This window comes from Perca flavescens, chromosome 15 (genome assembly GCF_004354835.1).
Source record: "Perca flavescens isolate YP-PL-M2 chromosome 15, PFLA_1.0, whole genome shotgun sequence".
NCBI lineage: Eukaryota > Metazoa > Chordata > Actinopteri > Perciformes > Percidae > Perca > Perca flavescens.
Genome location: NC_041345.1, coordinates 15870448 through 15887508, shown reverse-complemented (window position 1 = coordinate 15887508; position 17061 = coordinate 15870448). Strand labels below are relative to the sequence as shown.

The following is a 17061-nucleotide window of genomic DNA, read 5'->3' as shown; positions in this document are numbered from 1 at the left end:
CTGGAGGAAATAAAACCCTTAGTTGGCTGTGAATGTTTGCTAAAGGTCATGTTTGCCAAACAGAATACAGTCTTTCCATCACCAAAGTCAGATTTTGGGACTGAAAATCATCAACCAAGAAAGAAGATAATGTAAAAGCTTGCGGTGAATATAAAACATAGATTTTGTGTTATATGCATTCAAACCTTAGTGTGATGTGTGTCGACTGGAGCCATCAAACAAAGGGATAACAAAGAGGTTTATTAAATGGTAATGAGTAATATGTTTTCCAATTAATAGTCATCAAGTCTGGACAAACCGTTTCGAGTGAGCTGGGATGGACTGAGGATTCTTTGGAGAATTTCAATGCATCTGTTTAAGTCTGAAGCTCAAATGTTAATGTGCTCACTTAGTTGTCTACCATCCATTTTAGACCCCTTTTAAACTTTTCTCTCCAAAGTGTACCTGCATCATTTTCATTAAGATTTTTTTTTTTAAACAAGTACAATACCTTATAGTTATTCTTATTTAAATGCACACAAGATTGCTGCTTTTTTTATAATCTGTGCACCTAATTGCCTTTCATGTTCAGATTTGTTCCCCCTTTTCTCCTCTCCACAGCTCAGGTGTCACAGCAATAGCGTCTCTGGCCGTGGCTTGCTGAATAAAGATGCACATGGATTTGGACAGACAAATCAGATGACTCACAAGAGGAGAAAGAAGTCCACCCTGTGATCTCAGGACCACTGTTTGTGATTATGTGAGTCATCAGGTTACAAAGACCAAAGAGGGTTTTAAGACATGGAGGCACTTCCGTTTTGTGTTAGGAATCTATTGGTAAATGAACCTTGATGTCAACATGAGGTCAAAGAAACCAATGTTTTGTTCCACTCACTTGCATAGATGATTCACCCTTTAAAGAGACATCACTGGGAACTAGCAGGGTCTAATGATGTAGCAGCTACAGGTGACTTAAATGTGGCCTATGATTCAAGACAGTCCAACCACAGTCAGTATGGAAGTGCAGACAACGTCTCTGGTCTGGATATATGTTAACGGTACCGAACAACTGAACACTTCAGATGAGTACAACACAACGGATTTGATTGAAAACTCAGACAAATACCAATCTTACATCATTGGTCTCTTCCTGTCCTGTCTGTACACCATCCTCCTCTTTCCTATTGGATTTATTGGTAACATCTTAATCCTGGTGGTGAACCTGAACCACAGAGAGAAGATGACCATTCCCGACCTTTACTTTGTTAACCTGGCTGTAGCTGACCTCATCCTGGTGGCAGATTCCCTCATTGAGGTCTTTAATCTGAATGAGAAGTATTATGACTACGCTGTCCTCTGCACCTTCATGTCCCTTTTCCTGCAGGTCAACATGTACAGCAGCATCTTCTTTCTCACATGGATGAGCATTGACCGATACATTGCCTTGGCTAGCTCCATAAGCAGCAGCCCGTTGAGGACTATGCAGCACGCCAAGCTCAGCTGTGGCCTCATCTGGATGGCTTCCATCCTGGCCACCCTTCTACCCTTCACCATTGTGCAGACCCAGCACAGGGGTGAGGTGCACTTCTGCTTCGCCAATGTCTTTGAGATTCAGTGGCTGGAAGTTACCATTGGCTTTCTGGTGCCTTTCTCTATCATTGGTCTATGCTACTCTCTGATTGGGCGAATCCTTATGAGGGCCCAGAAGCACCGCGGATTGTGGCCACGGCGGCAGAAGGCCCTGCTCATGATTGTGGTGGTGGTTCTGGTGTTCTTTATCTGCTGGCTGCCAGAGAACGTCTTCATCAGCATCCAACTGCTGCAGGGCACAGCTGACCCGTCGCAGAGGACTGCTACCACCCTGTGGCATGACTACCCACTCACAGGCCACATTGTTAACCTGGCAGCTTTCTCCAACAGCTGCCTCAACCCTATTATCTACAGCTTTCTAGGAGAAACCTTCAGGGACAAGCTGCGTCTCTTCATTAAGCAGAAGGCTAGCTGGTCAGTAGTGAACCGCTTCTGCCACCATGGCCTCGATTTACACCTCCCTGTCAGGAGGGAAGTGTCCGTGGTGTGACTGTTAAGAAGAGGGACAATTGTTATGAATCTGAGTCCACAGAATATGCTAAAAATTCTTCACCCAGTGTGAAATATGACCTCAGCTTTCTTTATCTGTTATTTAGCTTTGCCTCGTAGTTGTACAAGTGTCTCAGTTAACCTGCTCACTTTCTGAACAAAAACATAAAAGCACCAAGGATGTACACTCAAAGGATGACAATGACTTAATAAGTGCATCCCTTTAATTAAGTAGATAACAATGCACATACAGTACTTAAAGCTATAATCATGTTTATCTGCATGTTGGATTGTTTGCTTTAAGTTTATTTGGTGTGTTTTTTCTTCAAAAAGTTAGTTGGATGGCAAGGCAGTCAACAGGAAACAAAATGTGAGAAGCAAAATGTCAGCTTCTGCCCTTGAAGTATACAGCGAGTGGGCAAAGGTAACTAATGAATAGATGAGTGCAAGAGGAGACCAGCCATTGTGGAATGAGACGTTTAATGTTATGTGATCTATAATGCAAATCTTCCATAACATTTTCTGGGTATGTGGGATAACCTGTAGAAATAGGCTGCATTGCAGCATGCATAGAGGACATAATGCATCATGTTACATCTAATCAGGCTATCCATTTCATCTGCAAAGAATGGGTCATTTTGGTTAAAAACCTACTGTACTTTCAACTGTATTATGTAAAAAGGAAAACATGCATTTATCAAGAAACTACCACATACCCACCATCCACATCAACACCACCATGATAACCCATGACAAAATGACTGCTGTCATCTGTCAAGTAGAAATGCAACATAAAACAAGGCAATAACTGTCCAGGACATCACAATTAGGGGGTGAAATCAAAGACACAACATGTAGCAGTGACTGTCCCTGTTGATATTACTGTACCCCTTGTTTTGTGCATTCCAGTTAACATTTCTTTTACTACTGTTGAAAGAAAATTGTCTTATGTATAGCTAAACATTCATTGCACAATTGCAGAAAAAAATTTCACAAAATGTGTTTTATTTTTTAAAAATAAAGAAAATGTCCCACTTTTCTTGGAATATAAAGCGGATGTTGTTGAGAAATGTGTTTCGAAAAGACCCAACAACACTTAACATAAACCTAGCTCGTTTTGTACACGTTGTGGAATAAATAAGGGCTAACATAACTACACCCTTCATTTCTTATTTGGTATACTGGACGTTTTGATCACACTCATGCTATCAGGTTAATTAATGACACCATTTTTGTAGGATAATCTCCAAAATAATAAGTAATGCCTAAACTCTACCTATATATTGTGGTTAATGCAGGATTAATGGAGTGATCATTTCAAAGATGGCTGAGTTATGACCTCACTTGTCAGCTCCTGTTAGCATGATGGTAAAGCAAAGAGGCAGGTGTTGTTCTGCCAGAAGGGGATGAGACTGAGTAAACACATTATTCAATGTTGACAACATGAAGCTGCTTCAAACTTTTTTTCGTACCCGTCTTTAACATATATACACTGATAAACAGCAATGGCCAACCCTAGACGTGGGCATGTGACAAATTTCCAAGTAAAAAACTTACATCATCTGCACATTTTTGGCTTTGGACGTGTGGATTCTCCTATACATCATCACTTTGAGAAAATGCTTTTGACAGAACAAAGATGCTCATTAACACAATGATCACAGGTTACTGTAATGCAGATTACCATGCTACACAGGTGCAGTTTAAATATTTTAATTGTCTCCCATCAGAGGCTCGAAAGCAGAGGTTTTAATGAAACCTGCCATGGTCAAGTTGCCAAGTTTGCCAGAGCAAACATTATAAATTCTTGTTCTGTAACAATGCACTGCTTTCCTTCAGATTCAATAGCGCTCACAGTTATCTGCATTATATGAAATATAACAGGGTTTACAGAATAATCCCTTTCTTATTCACGTTTGCAACAACAAACACTGCATGTTCAACAGGTTATGTGCATTAGGAATTCTAAAGCGGTAGATGTATTATGTAGCAACAACAAAAAGAGTACAGTTGAGGATTGTACATCAATAAATCAAAGCTATGTATTGCCAGCCTGCGGTGGGCCGGAGCTGTGTTTGTGCATAAGGCAGCCAGAGATAATGGCGTGAATCAACAGTCCAAACCACAAACTGTTATTCCAGCTGTAACAGTCCCAGCAGCCTGGGAAAGCAGCACTGTTTATTAGAGGTCCCTACAAAAATGCAGAACGTGTTGTGGTACATGACACTAAAGATTCTTTTGCATTGTGTTTCCATTGCACAATTCTATGTCCCATATTCTTACCGTGCAAGAAAGCAGTCAATATGTTCTTCTTTTCACAGTTGTCTCTTTTAAACCTTGACAAGAACAGGTTTAAGTATAGCTTATATTTTGTATATTGTATGTGGATTTAGATGTGTGTGAAACAGCACATGGCTCGATCAGATGCACAGAGGGTACAAAGACAGGGAAGTAATAATCCAATGAGAGCTGTCAAGTTCAATGAGCAAAACAGGCAACACCTACCCTCCAAGTTCAACACTGTGGAAGAGACAAAGGATCAGCTTTACACCACACATACACACATCCAAATGCATACAAACACACATATTCACAATGCTGTGAGAAGGAGTCACAGTGGACTGCGAGTACAGCTGAGACTACTGAGTAAGGTTAAAGGTTTGTGGTGACTCACATCACAGAAAGGAAAAAGGGTGTGACTTTCCCCCTTGCTTACTGTACATTCAATACTTCCTCTGGATGATGCTGGGTTAAACAATGAGTTTGTGAGCATCAAATCCATCAGGTAAAATAACAATACAATATCTTTAGGTTATGTGTGTGTATAATATTGAGAAGATTGGCATGTTAAGGCAGCCACAGGATGATGATAATGTAATGTAGAGACAAATTCTGGAGCTTTTTCTTACTGACTAGCTGGATGAAAAAGTTGTTGGTAAAAATCATTAACAGGCATAAGGACACAATTTTCTCATTGTACCCCTGCTACCATTGCTCAAACACATCAAAGTGCAAATACACAGCAAGTGACCACTTTATTGGGTACAAAACAATGTGATAATGCAGAAAACTAAAATAAAATAAATATATGTTCAGTTTTTGTACAGAGAAGTGTGTATTCAGCTCTACGATAATTGTAGGCTGCATTTAGGGTTGTTGTATTGGATAATTGCATTATGGTCAAATGTGTTTTTAATATTCTGTCCCTCTTATTCATGCAGATGAGGATGGACAAAAGAATAGAAACATCTTTAAATATAGCTCAGTCAAGTCCAAGTTGAATCAACACCTTTCTGACTCTTCAGAAACTTCACAATTCATTGCTGAGCTGTTGTATTGGATGATATTATATTGTACATATGTATCAAATGAACTGCTAACTGAATGTACATTTCTTAAATTCAGCTTCCAATTCTTTATCGGTTGAACAAATTAGTGTTTTAGGTTTTCATAACAACAGAGATGAGAAGTCTACAAAAACATGACATTTATGACAATTTTAACTTTGCTTGATCTGCTTAAAATATGTAGAAAACAAAGCAAGCAAAGATATAATTCAGCATAAAGGTGAGCACCTTAAAAATGTTTCTTACTTAAGAAAGGTGCTGGACATTGTCCAACTGTAAACTGAGTGGGGGTGGGGCATGTCAAAGTAATTACAACAGTACAATCCAGGGTTTATGCATAATTACAAGGCAATGCACTTGGTGGACCTCAGGAGCTGAATAATGAATTAGACATATAATTGCATTTGCAAATTAAAATCCCTTACAGGAAAAAAGAGCTGCATAGAACAGTTTAGCTTCCAAGATACAGAAGGGAAGAAAAAGGATTGGAGTTTGACATGCTGCAGGCAGACCCCATCAAATTGCTAATTTCTAATAATTAAAGCACTCAAAAGAAATAAATGTTTGTATCAAAACTTAACACACAAATTTGAAAATTCACACTGGAGGCAAATGATGCAGTGTTTGGAATAAACCAAATGCATCTACAATGCATACATGGTGAACCATAAAAAAAATTCCTAATAGCCTACGTGCTTTATATTTTACTAAAATAGATCTCTTACTTATCAGTTATTCTCAAATAATTTTATGATAAACACATGCATTATAAAATAATAAGAGTGTGAAATGAATATATAACTATTACAAATGAGTTATTTAGTCCATGCCTGTATGCTAAATGCAGTATGTATATGCTGGATGTCTAGCACTGAGATTAAAAACAAAACAAATGGTGGCTTATTAAAGGAATACGCCACTGTTTGTTGAAATAGGGCTTATCACGGTCTCCCCTAGCTGTAGGTAGGTGGGCCAACGCATTTTTTGTGCATGCATTGTTTTAGTCCGGTGGAACACCGGCAGCGCCGCCGCTAGTTAGCCGGTTAGCATGTTGTGAGTAAAAGTGAGCCAACAAAAGACAAAAAAAACAACCTAATTACTTGCACTGAGACAAAAAATGCATTGGCCCACCTATCTACAGCCAGGGTAGACCGTGATAAGCCCTATTTCAACAATCGGTGGTGTATTCCTTTAAAGATTTTGATCAAGGTGGGGGCTGGGGGTCATTGGTAGAATTTTGACTGATAACCTCAGTGTTTCTAAAAGGCTGTCCTGAAGACCAACCATTAGGCTACAGCCTGGAAGATACAGTTTCTAAATTCAAGTCTGCAAGGATCTTTGAAAAAAGGGGGGATTCCCTCATTGTTATGAATATGGGGAACATATTCCTTAATTTCATTATTATTATTATTATTATTATGATATATATATATATATATGTTAATTTAAATAAAAAACAGTAGGCCTACATTGACGCAGGTGCATTACTAGAGAGAGAGAGAGAGAGAGAGAGAGAGAGAGAGAGAGAGAGAGAGAGAGAGAGAGAGAGAGAGAAGAAAGAAAGAAAGAAAGAAAGAAAGAAAGAAAGAGAAAGGAATCGGCTATGACAAACCAGAATGAATAAACAGTCAGAAGTATATGTCCCCACTGTCTCATATTTGCCGCTCTCCCTGCATCTGTTTGCAGTGTGCGCTGCCGTGCAGGCGGATGTGCATGCACGCAAGCAACAGATCCGAGCGCATGCGCAATTCATTGTTTTGACTGAAAATGCCGTCGGTTTCGAAAACGGCGGCCAATGCGTCTCCTCAAACCGAGAAACCTACCCACTATACGTAAGTAAAGCTGCTGCAAAGAAACAACAAAATCGCTCGTTGTAGAAAATGTTATTTTCACGTACACCTATGCCCGTTTGCATTTCATGCATTCGTCAACTCTTATGTGTGAGTTCAAAACATGGTGCTTTTCCAGGCTTTGTGACTACCTAACGTCACATAGCAAACAGCGACTGCACGCTAACGACATCAGCCGTAATGTAAGAAACGCGGACATCTTACATCACTTAATGGACCAGCCAAGCGTTAACGGAATTGTTTACAATAGTTTTACTGAGTTGGTGAATTGTTTTGAATAATCCGTTGAATGTTATACCGTCAACTTGGTCTGCTAAACGATTAGCCAGGAACTCGCTAACCAGTCAGCTTGTATATACCTCGGCCTTATTTTGAGTTCCCCCTTGCTACGCACATTCATAGACGTACGCTCATGGACTTTCAACCAGCGTTAGTTCAAAATACGTACGTAATCTTCTCTCTGAATAGCGAGCTAACGTTAGTGACTCAAAATAGTAGGCTACACTACTTAGCAGCATAACACGACTCACTGTCTCTAACTTTTCCCTTGCTTTCGACTTATTTCTTAGTTAATAGTCATTTTAAAACGCGGTTCCTAAAAATACCTTTTTTTTGTTTTTCCTTGTTTCAGATACTTGAAGGAGTTCAGGACAGAGCAGTGTCCGTTGTTCCTCCAACACAAGTGTACGCAGCACAGACCCTTTACGTGCTTTCATTGGCATTTTCTCAACCAGCGGCGTAGACGACCCATTAGAAGAAGAGACGGAACTTTTAACTACAGCCCGGACGTGTACTGCACGAAATACGACGAGACCACAGGCATTTGCCCAGATGGGGATGAGTAAGTCCCTGTTTCAGTCATTCCTTCGGCTACACAATAGTGTCAAGGTTTCATGATGCAGCTGCAGACAAATGACAGATGTTTTGCTGCCATGTTTGGGGTGCAGCTTTGTGAAACACATCACAACTTGAATGAAACCAATGCCATCAACGCTGAATGCAGTTCATCAGGGCATTTTAGTGTTCATGTGTAAATGGCTTTGGGCTGTGATATGTCTTTATTGAGAGGAATTGTGTGGATATAGCTCTGGTTTCTTTGTTGAAGTAGTACTTTATTGCTTCATGTAGTGAGTTTTACAGCGACTGAAACAAACTTTACGAAACTGCAGGACTTTTTCATTATGTTGTGTATACAGTCCAAGGAGGAACCACTACGTATCGAACTGTTTGTAGTGATATTTGCAAGGGACTGAAAGTATGTGTTTTTATTATACGTTTGAGATCAATTCTTAAAGATTAAAAACTTCAAAATTTTACCAGCTTGCTGTGGCTATTGCGACACAAATGTGTAGGATTAACAAGCTCTTTGTTGTTTAATGGCATATGTATGTGCACATCTGCTCAGCTGGGCTTGAACTGAGGTTATAAACTGTCTGGTTACAAAAGCTAGTGATGAGTGCAATATGAAGAATATGATTGTGTTGCTTGCAATTTATTTATTTACAAAGGCAAATGGGATTTGCTCATACACTGGCGGTATTAATCATTTAGTGTCTCCTATCTGAAAGGTGTGATGTTGCAGCAGATGTTGGCAGCATGTTACATTATGCAATATTGCATGGGCCACTTCTTAGCCCTTTGTGTTGTTGCATGCATTCTCTATCTAGAGTAGGTCTATGTACCAAAATGTAACATTTCTGATTGAACTCACCCTTCTTGTCGCATGACCACACCTCTTTGTTTTTGAGATTAGGCTACGTGACAGGTTGTCTCTGGGTGCCCTCCAGTTGCATGGTGCAACTATTATTTTTCAGCTAATGGCAACATATAATTTGATGCATGAACATAATCTTGTCCTAGTTTCATATTTTCCAAAAATGTCTGTTCCCCATAGTGTCGCTACAAGATACCAATTTTGTTTTTCTTATATTTGACCAAATAGTCTCCATTGTTTTGCATGTAGCATCATGTGTCATCACATGAGGAAATGGTTTCTAAATATGTTTTGACAGGCTTGTGGCTTTAGCATTATCACAAATATTGACTAAACTGTCAAGTCGCACAGAAACTAGATATGTGAATTCTCAAAAGGGGTGGCTGGGAATTAAAAATGGCACAGCATTTAATCCCACATAGAAATAAAAAAGAAATAAGATTATTGAACTAATAGAAAATGAACGACTGCGGTCCCTGCAATTCCTCCTCTGCCAATGGCAACTATTTTTGTATGACCTTATGTGTTGCCATAGCAACTGTTGCTACTCAAGAAAGGGAAATTTGAGTTATTCAGGAGGCTTATTGGCCATACATTTCTTGAAGCATTGCTGGTGTGTCATCTCTGCACTCACAGTAGAATCCTATTCCTGGTAAAATTGTGTGCAACTATAAGAACTCTCATTTTATTACAATTCATAATCCTTTTTAGTTTGGACCATGTTTTAAATGTCATTGCAGTGCTTGGCTATTATGTTGTCATGTGAAACACGCTGCCTGCACAGGCATTTTAGAGATGCACTGTACAATTATATCTTGAACCTGAAGGAGAATCATGTGTTGTGTTTATTTTGGACAGATTTGAGGTATTGTCTGCACTTTTTCAGCATTATTTTAATGTCACTGCAAATCATTTTAAATTCATTTTTTATTTAGATCAACTGATGAGATATTTCAATGTTGTGTCCTTGCTTCTTTAGCTGTCCTTATTTACACCGGACAACTGGTGACACAGAGCGCAAGTACCATCTACGCTATTACAAGACTGGCACTTGTATCCATGAAACAGATGCTCGAGGGCATTGTGTGAAGAATGGCCTCCACTGTGCGTTTGCTCACGGGCCACATGATCTCCGACCTCCAGTCTATGATATCAGGTGACATACAAAGCAAATAGTGGCCTCTCTTTTCTCTGCCAAACTTTTCACTCACAAGCCTCACAATGGAACAAACAAATCAGCCAATTTACACAGAATGTAAACAGAAAACCTGTATTATAAGGGTTTAATGGATCGCTACACTCACATTTAGGTTTGTCAGTCGGCTCAGTGAATTTAAAAAAAAAAAAATAATAAAAAATAAAATACAAAGACCTGATACTAGATAAACACGTTTTATTGAGCTCTGTGCTGCTGAAAGAGTCTGAGTGAAAACTGATACCAAGACTTCCAACAAAGGGTTTTATGAGCAAAATGTTGCCTGTACAGAAAGTTCAGGAGTTACATTTATAAACCTGTGTATAATTATTACATTCTCTTTCTTGGTATTTTGATATTTCAAGATGTGTTTTATGAATTAATTATATTAGGATGCTGTTACACCTGCCTATAACTAATGTCATGACAGCTTATACGGTATATCAGATGGTAAAGTATAAGTTGTTTGTCTTTTGTATTTGCCTGTATAGTATTTTAAAATTTAGATTCAGCAGATATAATTTTGTTAAATTATATTAAATATGTTAAATGTTATTTGCAACTTAATGATAAAAATCAATGGTAACTGGTTATAGGATATATTTCTTTTTTTTTTTAAATTTTTTTAAGGAATTGGTGATTTAAAAACTAAATTGTTTTATGTGCACAGAGAAATTCAAGCACAAGAGGCCCTTCAAAATGGACAATTAGGATCTGGGGAAGGTATTCCTGATCTGCAGCCTGGTGTATTAGCCAGCCAAGCTATGATTGAGAAAACCCTGACAGAAGACCCCCGGTGGCAAGGTGAGTAAGCCCCACTCTGATGATAATGGGCGCACGCAAAACCAAATAACATACTTTCTAGTTTCTTGCAAAACAAAAGGAAAAATGACCTTCATACTTTGTGCCATTTTTGCAGATACCAACTTTGTTTTAGCCAACTATAAAACAGATCAGTGTACTAAGCCCCCAAGACTATGCAGACAGGGCTACGCTTGCCCCCACTACCACAACAGTAGAGATCGAAGACGAAATCCTAGAAAGTTCAAATATAGGTAAGAAATGACTTTGTTTAGGTAAGAACAACAAATTGTTGTGTAACTGTAATGGGTTAAAGGTTCTGACTCTATGAATGCAGGTCAACTCCCTGCCCTAATGTGAAACATGGGGATGAATGGGGCGAACCCTCAAAGTGTGACAGTGGAGACAGTTGCCAGTATTGTCACTCTCGCACTGAACAGCAGTTTCACCCAGAGGTGAGTTAATTTTGTTCATCTGAAAAACAGGTGGTCATAGCTTTCCTCTTCACAATAATACATTGTTAATGATAATACCCAAGCCCTAAAACTGACTGCTTACCAAAACAGCCCCTAATTCAGGTATTGTATAGTCTGAGAAATGTGTTTTTGACTGTGTAATTCTGCTGGAAGTCCAAGATATTGTATTTATGAGATTTTATTGTTTTGTTAATATCATTGTAGCTTCACTGATGTAACTTTGTGGCTAACTAGTTTTTTCTTACCTTTGTATCTTATTGGCTTGTGGTTTGTTTTTCTTTCTCTAAGATCTACAAATCTACCAAATGCAATGATATGCGACAAACGGGATACTGCCCCAGAGGACCGTTTTGTGCATTTGCACATGTAGAAAGTAAGTGAAAGTTTGTCTAAATACTGTCTTTAGTTCAGTTTAAATTTCATATAGGCTACACACTTGTGTGGGCGTCGTCTTTGTTTTTCCAAATGTAAAAAAATGCAACATTACCCTTCTGATTGATTTAAACATAGCCACAAGCAGTGCTATCGGATGTTGGCTGTTGACAACCTGCTTGCTCATACACCATATGATTTTAATATTTATTTTATTCCTTTCAGGAATACCCTCTACAGAGGAGACCATGAGCTCATTGCTAACAGTAATTCAGTCAAGTTCACAGTCCCAGCTGGGCTCTCAGCAGTATTCAGAGTGTCCAGTCAGTGAGTGGAACAGTGGAGGCAGCTCCACCACCAGCGCAACCAGTAGCAACGGACAAGTAGGAAGTGTATGTTTTCTCTGTTGCTTAGTAAGTCCTTAAATAGGAAGTGTATCATAACCCACTCATCCAGGGTGTTGGATTTCAAGAGTAGACAAATACCTAAATCACAATTCAGCCATTTACTTGTCAACATTTTGTCTACCATGCTCTCATTTTTCTGTTGGCATGTTTTTTTTTTTTTTTTTTTTTTTTTTTATATACATTTTTTTTATATACATTATTACTATTTCCTTTACTGTTTTACATTTCATTACATTATTTCAAAAGAACAGAGGCAATTTCTCATTATTCAAGACAATAATTCAGTAAAACAGCTGGTCTCTAATTTATTGTTAGATTTTCAATCCAAGATAGATTCTCTAGTCCATTCAGAATAATGGTTTTATACATCTTTTGATCATCATTTTATTAAGATCATGTGCACTTCTCTTTCTCAGGTTTCATGTTCTAATAGCGCAACTGTAACTCCAAGCTCAGGAAACGACAGTTTGTTATCCCCAGTGGGATCCATCAGCAGGTCCAAACCCTTAACTAATAGTAGTTTATGTTCAGAGTCCACCACATCCAGTGTCTCATCTCTGACGTCTAACTATCCTAAAGCTCCGGGCTTTGAACGTGAGGATCAGGTATACAGACTGCTCTCTTCAGCTTTAGGAAGAATATAACACATCGACACAACTTAGGGCTTTACACTTAAAGGTCCAATGTGTAGGAATTTCTCCCATCTAGCGTTGAGATCATATATCGCAATCCACTGTCTCGCACCACGCAGTTCAAAGTACGTATTACAGCTACGGTAGCCTTCACGCTTCAAAAAGCCGGTCTCTTGCTCTTTTCAATATCCTTTTTCTTTTTCTGGGCGAAGAAGAAGACTCCTGTTGCTGAAATGTGGATTTTGAATACGTGTGGTCCTCCATGTTTCCTTTTTCAAACTTGCCGGGGCCGGGAAGCTACGATACCCATTAGCAGCATTAGTAGCACCTGTGAGTTTATCACGTGACAGCGAAAACGCGAAAGGCGGCGCAGCATGTCCTGTATGTCCCTTACCGGCTAAAGTATTTCAAGATGGCGCATGAATCTACCCCAGTTAATGCAAAGCAAATGTAAAATTTCAAGCCAAAAGCAATACTTGGAATTGATGGTGGTGGTAAATACTCATGAAAAAGGACAAGTTTGTGAACGGGCAACACAGATTTTGATAATGAACAACTAAACACGTTACACACTGGACCTTTAATGTATCACTCTCATTCATTTTTGAATTACTGTTTTATTTATTTCTCATGTCATTTTAATTTTATCACTTGAATGAATGAATTGCTTGATTTTTAGGTCTTGGATCATTTAATGTGTTGCCTGTTCTTAACAAAAGACTCCATAGTATGTTATCACTTGATTAGTGTATTAATTAGTTTATACCTGGGTAATCTGACCACACTTTGAGCCTTTATGAGAGATATTTATAATCAATGTTGCATTCTGTATACATTCTAAGAAGCTCGATCTTGCAACTGTATTCAAAGGCAATATGTTTGAGTCATTCCCAGAGCTACAAGTGGCACACAGAGCTAAGTTACACGATCCGTTTACACACCCCAGATTCTGATCGATAAAAAATTGACCACACATTTTGACAATAAAAAGACCTTGAGCAGTATTTAACGTTGCTCCGGAGCACGTCATCAACTCACAGTTAGCTCCATTTGGGGAATGTAGATAACTGTTAACGTGAAAAATCTCTGCGTTTAATTTTGTTTGTGGCTTATTGCTTTGCAAACTTGCCTTTAGTTGATCTGTCTGGGGGTAAAATCTAAAGTTGTGTCACTGAAATGTGCTGTTTCTGTGTTATTTGATGACTTTTAGATTAAGAACAAGGGGCAGTTGGATCAGAAATTGATGGACCAAGAAAAACAGGTTTGTGTTTAAATGGGTTACTTTGTGGTGGTAAGCGTGATTTATGCTTCTGCGTTAAATCTAGGCCGTGACTGTGTACCTAGGTACGTGGAGATATGGACCCTACACCGTAGCCTGACGCGCGCCTCTCCAAAAATGTAACTACACGTCACGGCGACACACGTCACTCGTCCGTGGCTTGGTAGCGTTGCATTTCGCCCGACTCATTTCCTGGTTCTCCTTCTCCATAAACCACATGAAATCAAGGAGAGGGTTAACTTTTCCTGCTAAAGCTTTCCCACCGCGGTCAGAAAGCACAGGGGAGACACTTTGTTTCTCCCACTATGCCTTTAGTTGGTATTCACTCTCTCACTTGCTCTACCCACACACACACACACACACACACACACACACACACACACACACACACACACACACACACACACACACTGCTATTGTCTTAAAGAGATTGACGCGCCCACCAATGCACAAGTTTAAACTTCAGGCCACTTACTTAGGCTATGGCAAAAGCTCTGCGTGGAGCCGCCGCAGGACCATAAATCACACTTTAGTAATAGCTTGATGATAATGATAATAAATAATGTGTTTATTTTAGTGCTGTCAATTTATTTAAAAAATGTAATCAACTTAATCACGGTCGTGGGCTGTGATTAATCACGATTAATCGCAAATTTAAAATACTAGGATTTACTTGTGCCGTGTTGAAATAAATAAACATTTACTTAATAACATTGGGGATTAAACAAATGCCTTCTGTGCTTTCCTTTTAGACACAGCATACTGTATTCTCTGCGGTTAACCCTTTGGCATCAAGCTTTACCTCCAGTATAACATCCAGCTTGGCCTCTAGTATTGGCTCCGATAGTTCTTCACCCACCACCTTATCAACAATGAATGCAAAAGCCACTCCTTTCTATCCAGGGAGCAACACAGTGGAGTCTGTCATAGGTATGTGTATGTAAAGTCAGCTGTAAACCAATTGAGCTGACTACTGTATTTTGTTGTCAAATGTCAGCCCAATGTATTTTGTTTCCCTTCAGGATCCGCTCTGGACCTTAACTTCAGTGACATTAATGTTGCTTCTCTTGACAAGGAGTTTGAGGAGCAAGACAACAGTGTAGGATTGGCAAGTAAGGACAGCTAGTTTGTTAAAGTACTTTCAGTTGTTTTAGCAGTCAATCACAATTGATCTAATCAAATTTTGCTTGTACATTTATTTTAGAGCAACAACAGTATTTGCTTTTGTCCCCACAGGTCAAAGGGTGCTAGGTGGATCTGCTCCAGTTAACATTCCTGGCTCACTAGCACGATCGTCCTCTTTTAATTCCTCGTCTTCGCTCTCCACCTCCCCGCTAAGCTCCCTCTCCCAGTCGCTGTCGCAGTCCCTGCTGTCTGGGACGCTATCGCAGCAAAATCAACCTTCAAACATGTTAGCCAAACAAGAGCATGGCCTCCTGGGAACACCCGCCTCTTCTTCCCAGAATTCTTTGGGTAAGCTGATAGCATCAGACATTTTACTCCAAGTAAAGAAAGCACTTGACTTCAGATTGTAATCTCAGAGACGTATAGGTCAATAAAAATAGCTTAAGATTCTTCTAGACTTAATACACCACTCCTCTGTTCAATAATATTCCTATTTTAGGTGAGTATTGAGCACTTCCTTCAATTTTACTTAAATGTTTAATAGAGTTCCATATGCAGAAGTTAAGCTGAGAAGTGTTGCTGTTAGTTTGATTGTGTAAGGAACAATATTTTTCCCAATGAAGCAACTAGAAAGAGAGTTCTGGATTTCTTTAATTTTAGGATTGATTCAAATATTTTGAATTATCCGACTGCTCTAAATGAAGTGCAACTTTCCAGTCACAACTAACTATTGACTTTTGTGCTTGGTCTTGTGATTTTGACACGTAGGCTTGAATGGAGGGGCTAGCAGCATTTGGGACTTTGTAAGTGGCAGCTTTTCACCGAGTCCATCTCCAGTTTTCAGCAGCCTAACCTCTGGAACCAGTAGTGCTGATCTGGCCCGCCTTTTTAGAGATCTGGACGAGGCCAAGAGGAAAATAAAACAGTGGGAGGAGGCCTGGCATCAGGTCAAACAAGTCAGTGTTATAAGTTAACTGTCATTGCAATACGTCTGTCTTAGCGTACCAGAATGATTTCCATTTTCATAGATGGCAAAACATTTTGATCACAAAATTCAACTTTGTTCCAGGCCTTTGAAGCTTGCCAGAAAGACGCTCATGAAGCAAAGGAACAAGCAAAAATGGCCGAGACAGAGCGGCAGCTGGCAGAACAAAAATGGGAGGAAACGGAGCGCAAGCTGAAGGAGCTCCAAGGGGACTTTGATGTGCTTTGTCGCACCCCTGGAACACCTCTTCTACGGAACTATGGAGAGCTGGACGAGCTCCCCTTGTCAAAGCTTCACTCCATCCAGAGTCAGCTGCGTAATGACCTAGACCTTATAGACGGGGTAAGACAGACTAGATCACACACAGAATTTTGTTTGTAGCATCTAGTTTTATCAGTCTATCATTCAGATCTACGTTTTGTCATCAAGCATGCTTATTTGAAAAGTCTGCATGCACTGTATTTCCCTGAGTTGCAGCTGATATTCATTCTTTTCTTTTCTTTCCCAACAGGTAATATATCAGCTTCAGTCAAAGAAATGTATAGTTTGCCAAAAGCATGATCGTTGCATTGTTCTGCAGCCTTGCCAACATTATGTACTATGTGAGACCTGTGCACCTAGTAAAACAGAATGTCCCTACTGTAGAACAAAAATATTGAAGTGGTGATGTACAGTTACTCGAGGTACTATTTAAAGAATTAGCCCTTTGAAAAAACTACTAATAGATATTACATTTTCTAAATAGCAATGTCTGTTTTATACAGTGATTGAATTAATTTAGGATACAATGATGTTTGACTGACAATACAAATATATAGTA

General features: G+C 39.2%; 2 protein-coding genes across 4 annotated transcripts in view; both read left to right on the top strand.

The window, feature by feature from the left end:
• Positions 1–964: 964 nt before the first annotated feature.
• Positions 965–2059, top strand: gper1 (G protein-coupled estrogen receptor 1). The gene has a single exon (XM_028598777.1). The coding sequence runs from the start codon at positions 965–967 to the stop codon at positions 2057–2059; it is 1095 nt and encodes a 364-aa protein (XP_028454578.1).
• A 5078-nt stretch (positions 2060–7137) lies between these two features.
• Positions 7138–17061, top strand: part of unkl (unk like zinc finger) — a 12135-nt gene continuing 2211 nt past the window's right edge. The window contains exons 1-16 of one of the 3 annotated variants that reach the window (XM_028598774.1): positions 7138–7237; positions 7887–8096; positions 9949–10125; positions 10835–10968; positions 11084–11219; positions 11303–11420; positions 11730–11814; positions 12039–12196; positions 12637–12825; positions 14063–14113; positions 14884–15061; positions 15154–15243; positions 15368–15604; positions 16025–16212; positions 16326–16583; positions 16753–17061. The exon at positions 16753–17061 is cut by the window's right edge and continues 2211 nt beyond it. In XM_028598774.1, the coding sequence (XP_028454575.1) occupies positions 7173–7237; positions 7887–8096; positions 9949–10125; positions 10835–10968; positions 11084–11219; positions 11303–11420; positions 11730–11814; positions 12039–12196; positions 12637–12825; positions 14063–14113; positions 14884–15061; positions 15154–15243; positions 15368–15604; positions 16025–16212; positions 16326–16583; positions 16753–16908 (2430 nt within the window). In that variant the 5' untranslated portion in view covers positions 7138–7172 and the 3' untranslated portion in view covers positions 16909–17061. Of the gene's footprint in view, positions 7238–7886; positions 8097–9948; positions 10126–10834; positions 10969–11083; positions 11220–11302; positions 11421–11729; positions 11815–12038; positions 12206–12636; positions 12826–14062; positions 14114–14883; positions 15062–15153; positions 15244–15367; positions 15605–16024; positions 16213–16325; positions 16584–16752 lie in introns of all 3 variants that reach the window. The other 2 variants (XM_028598773.1, XM_028598775.1) reach the window with 2 other exon arrangements.

What these genes read in the sequence shown, in the direction of transcription:
- gper1 (XM_028598777.1), top strand. Translation starts at nt 965, where the DNA reads ATGATTCAAGACAGTCCAACCACAGTCAGTATGGAAGTGCAGACAACG.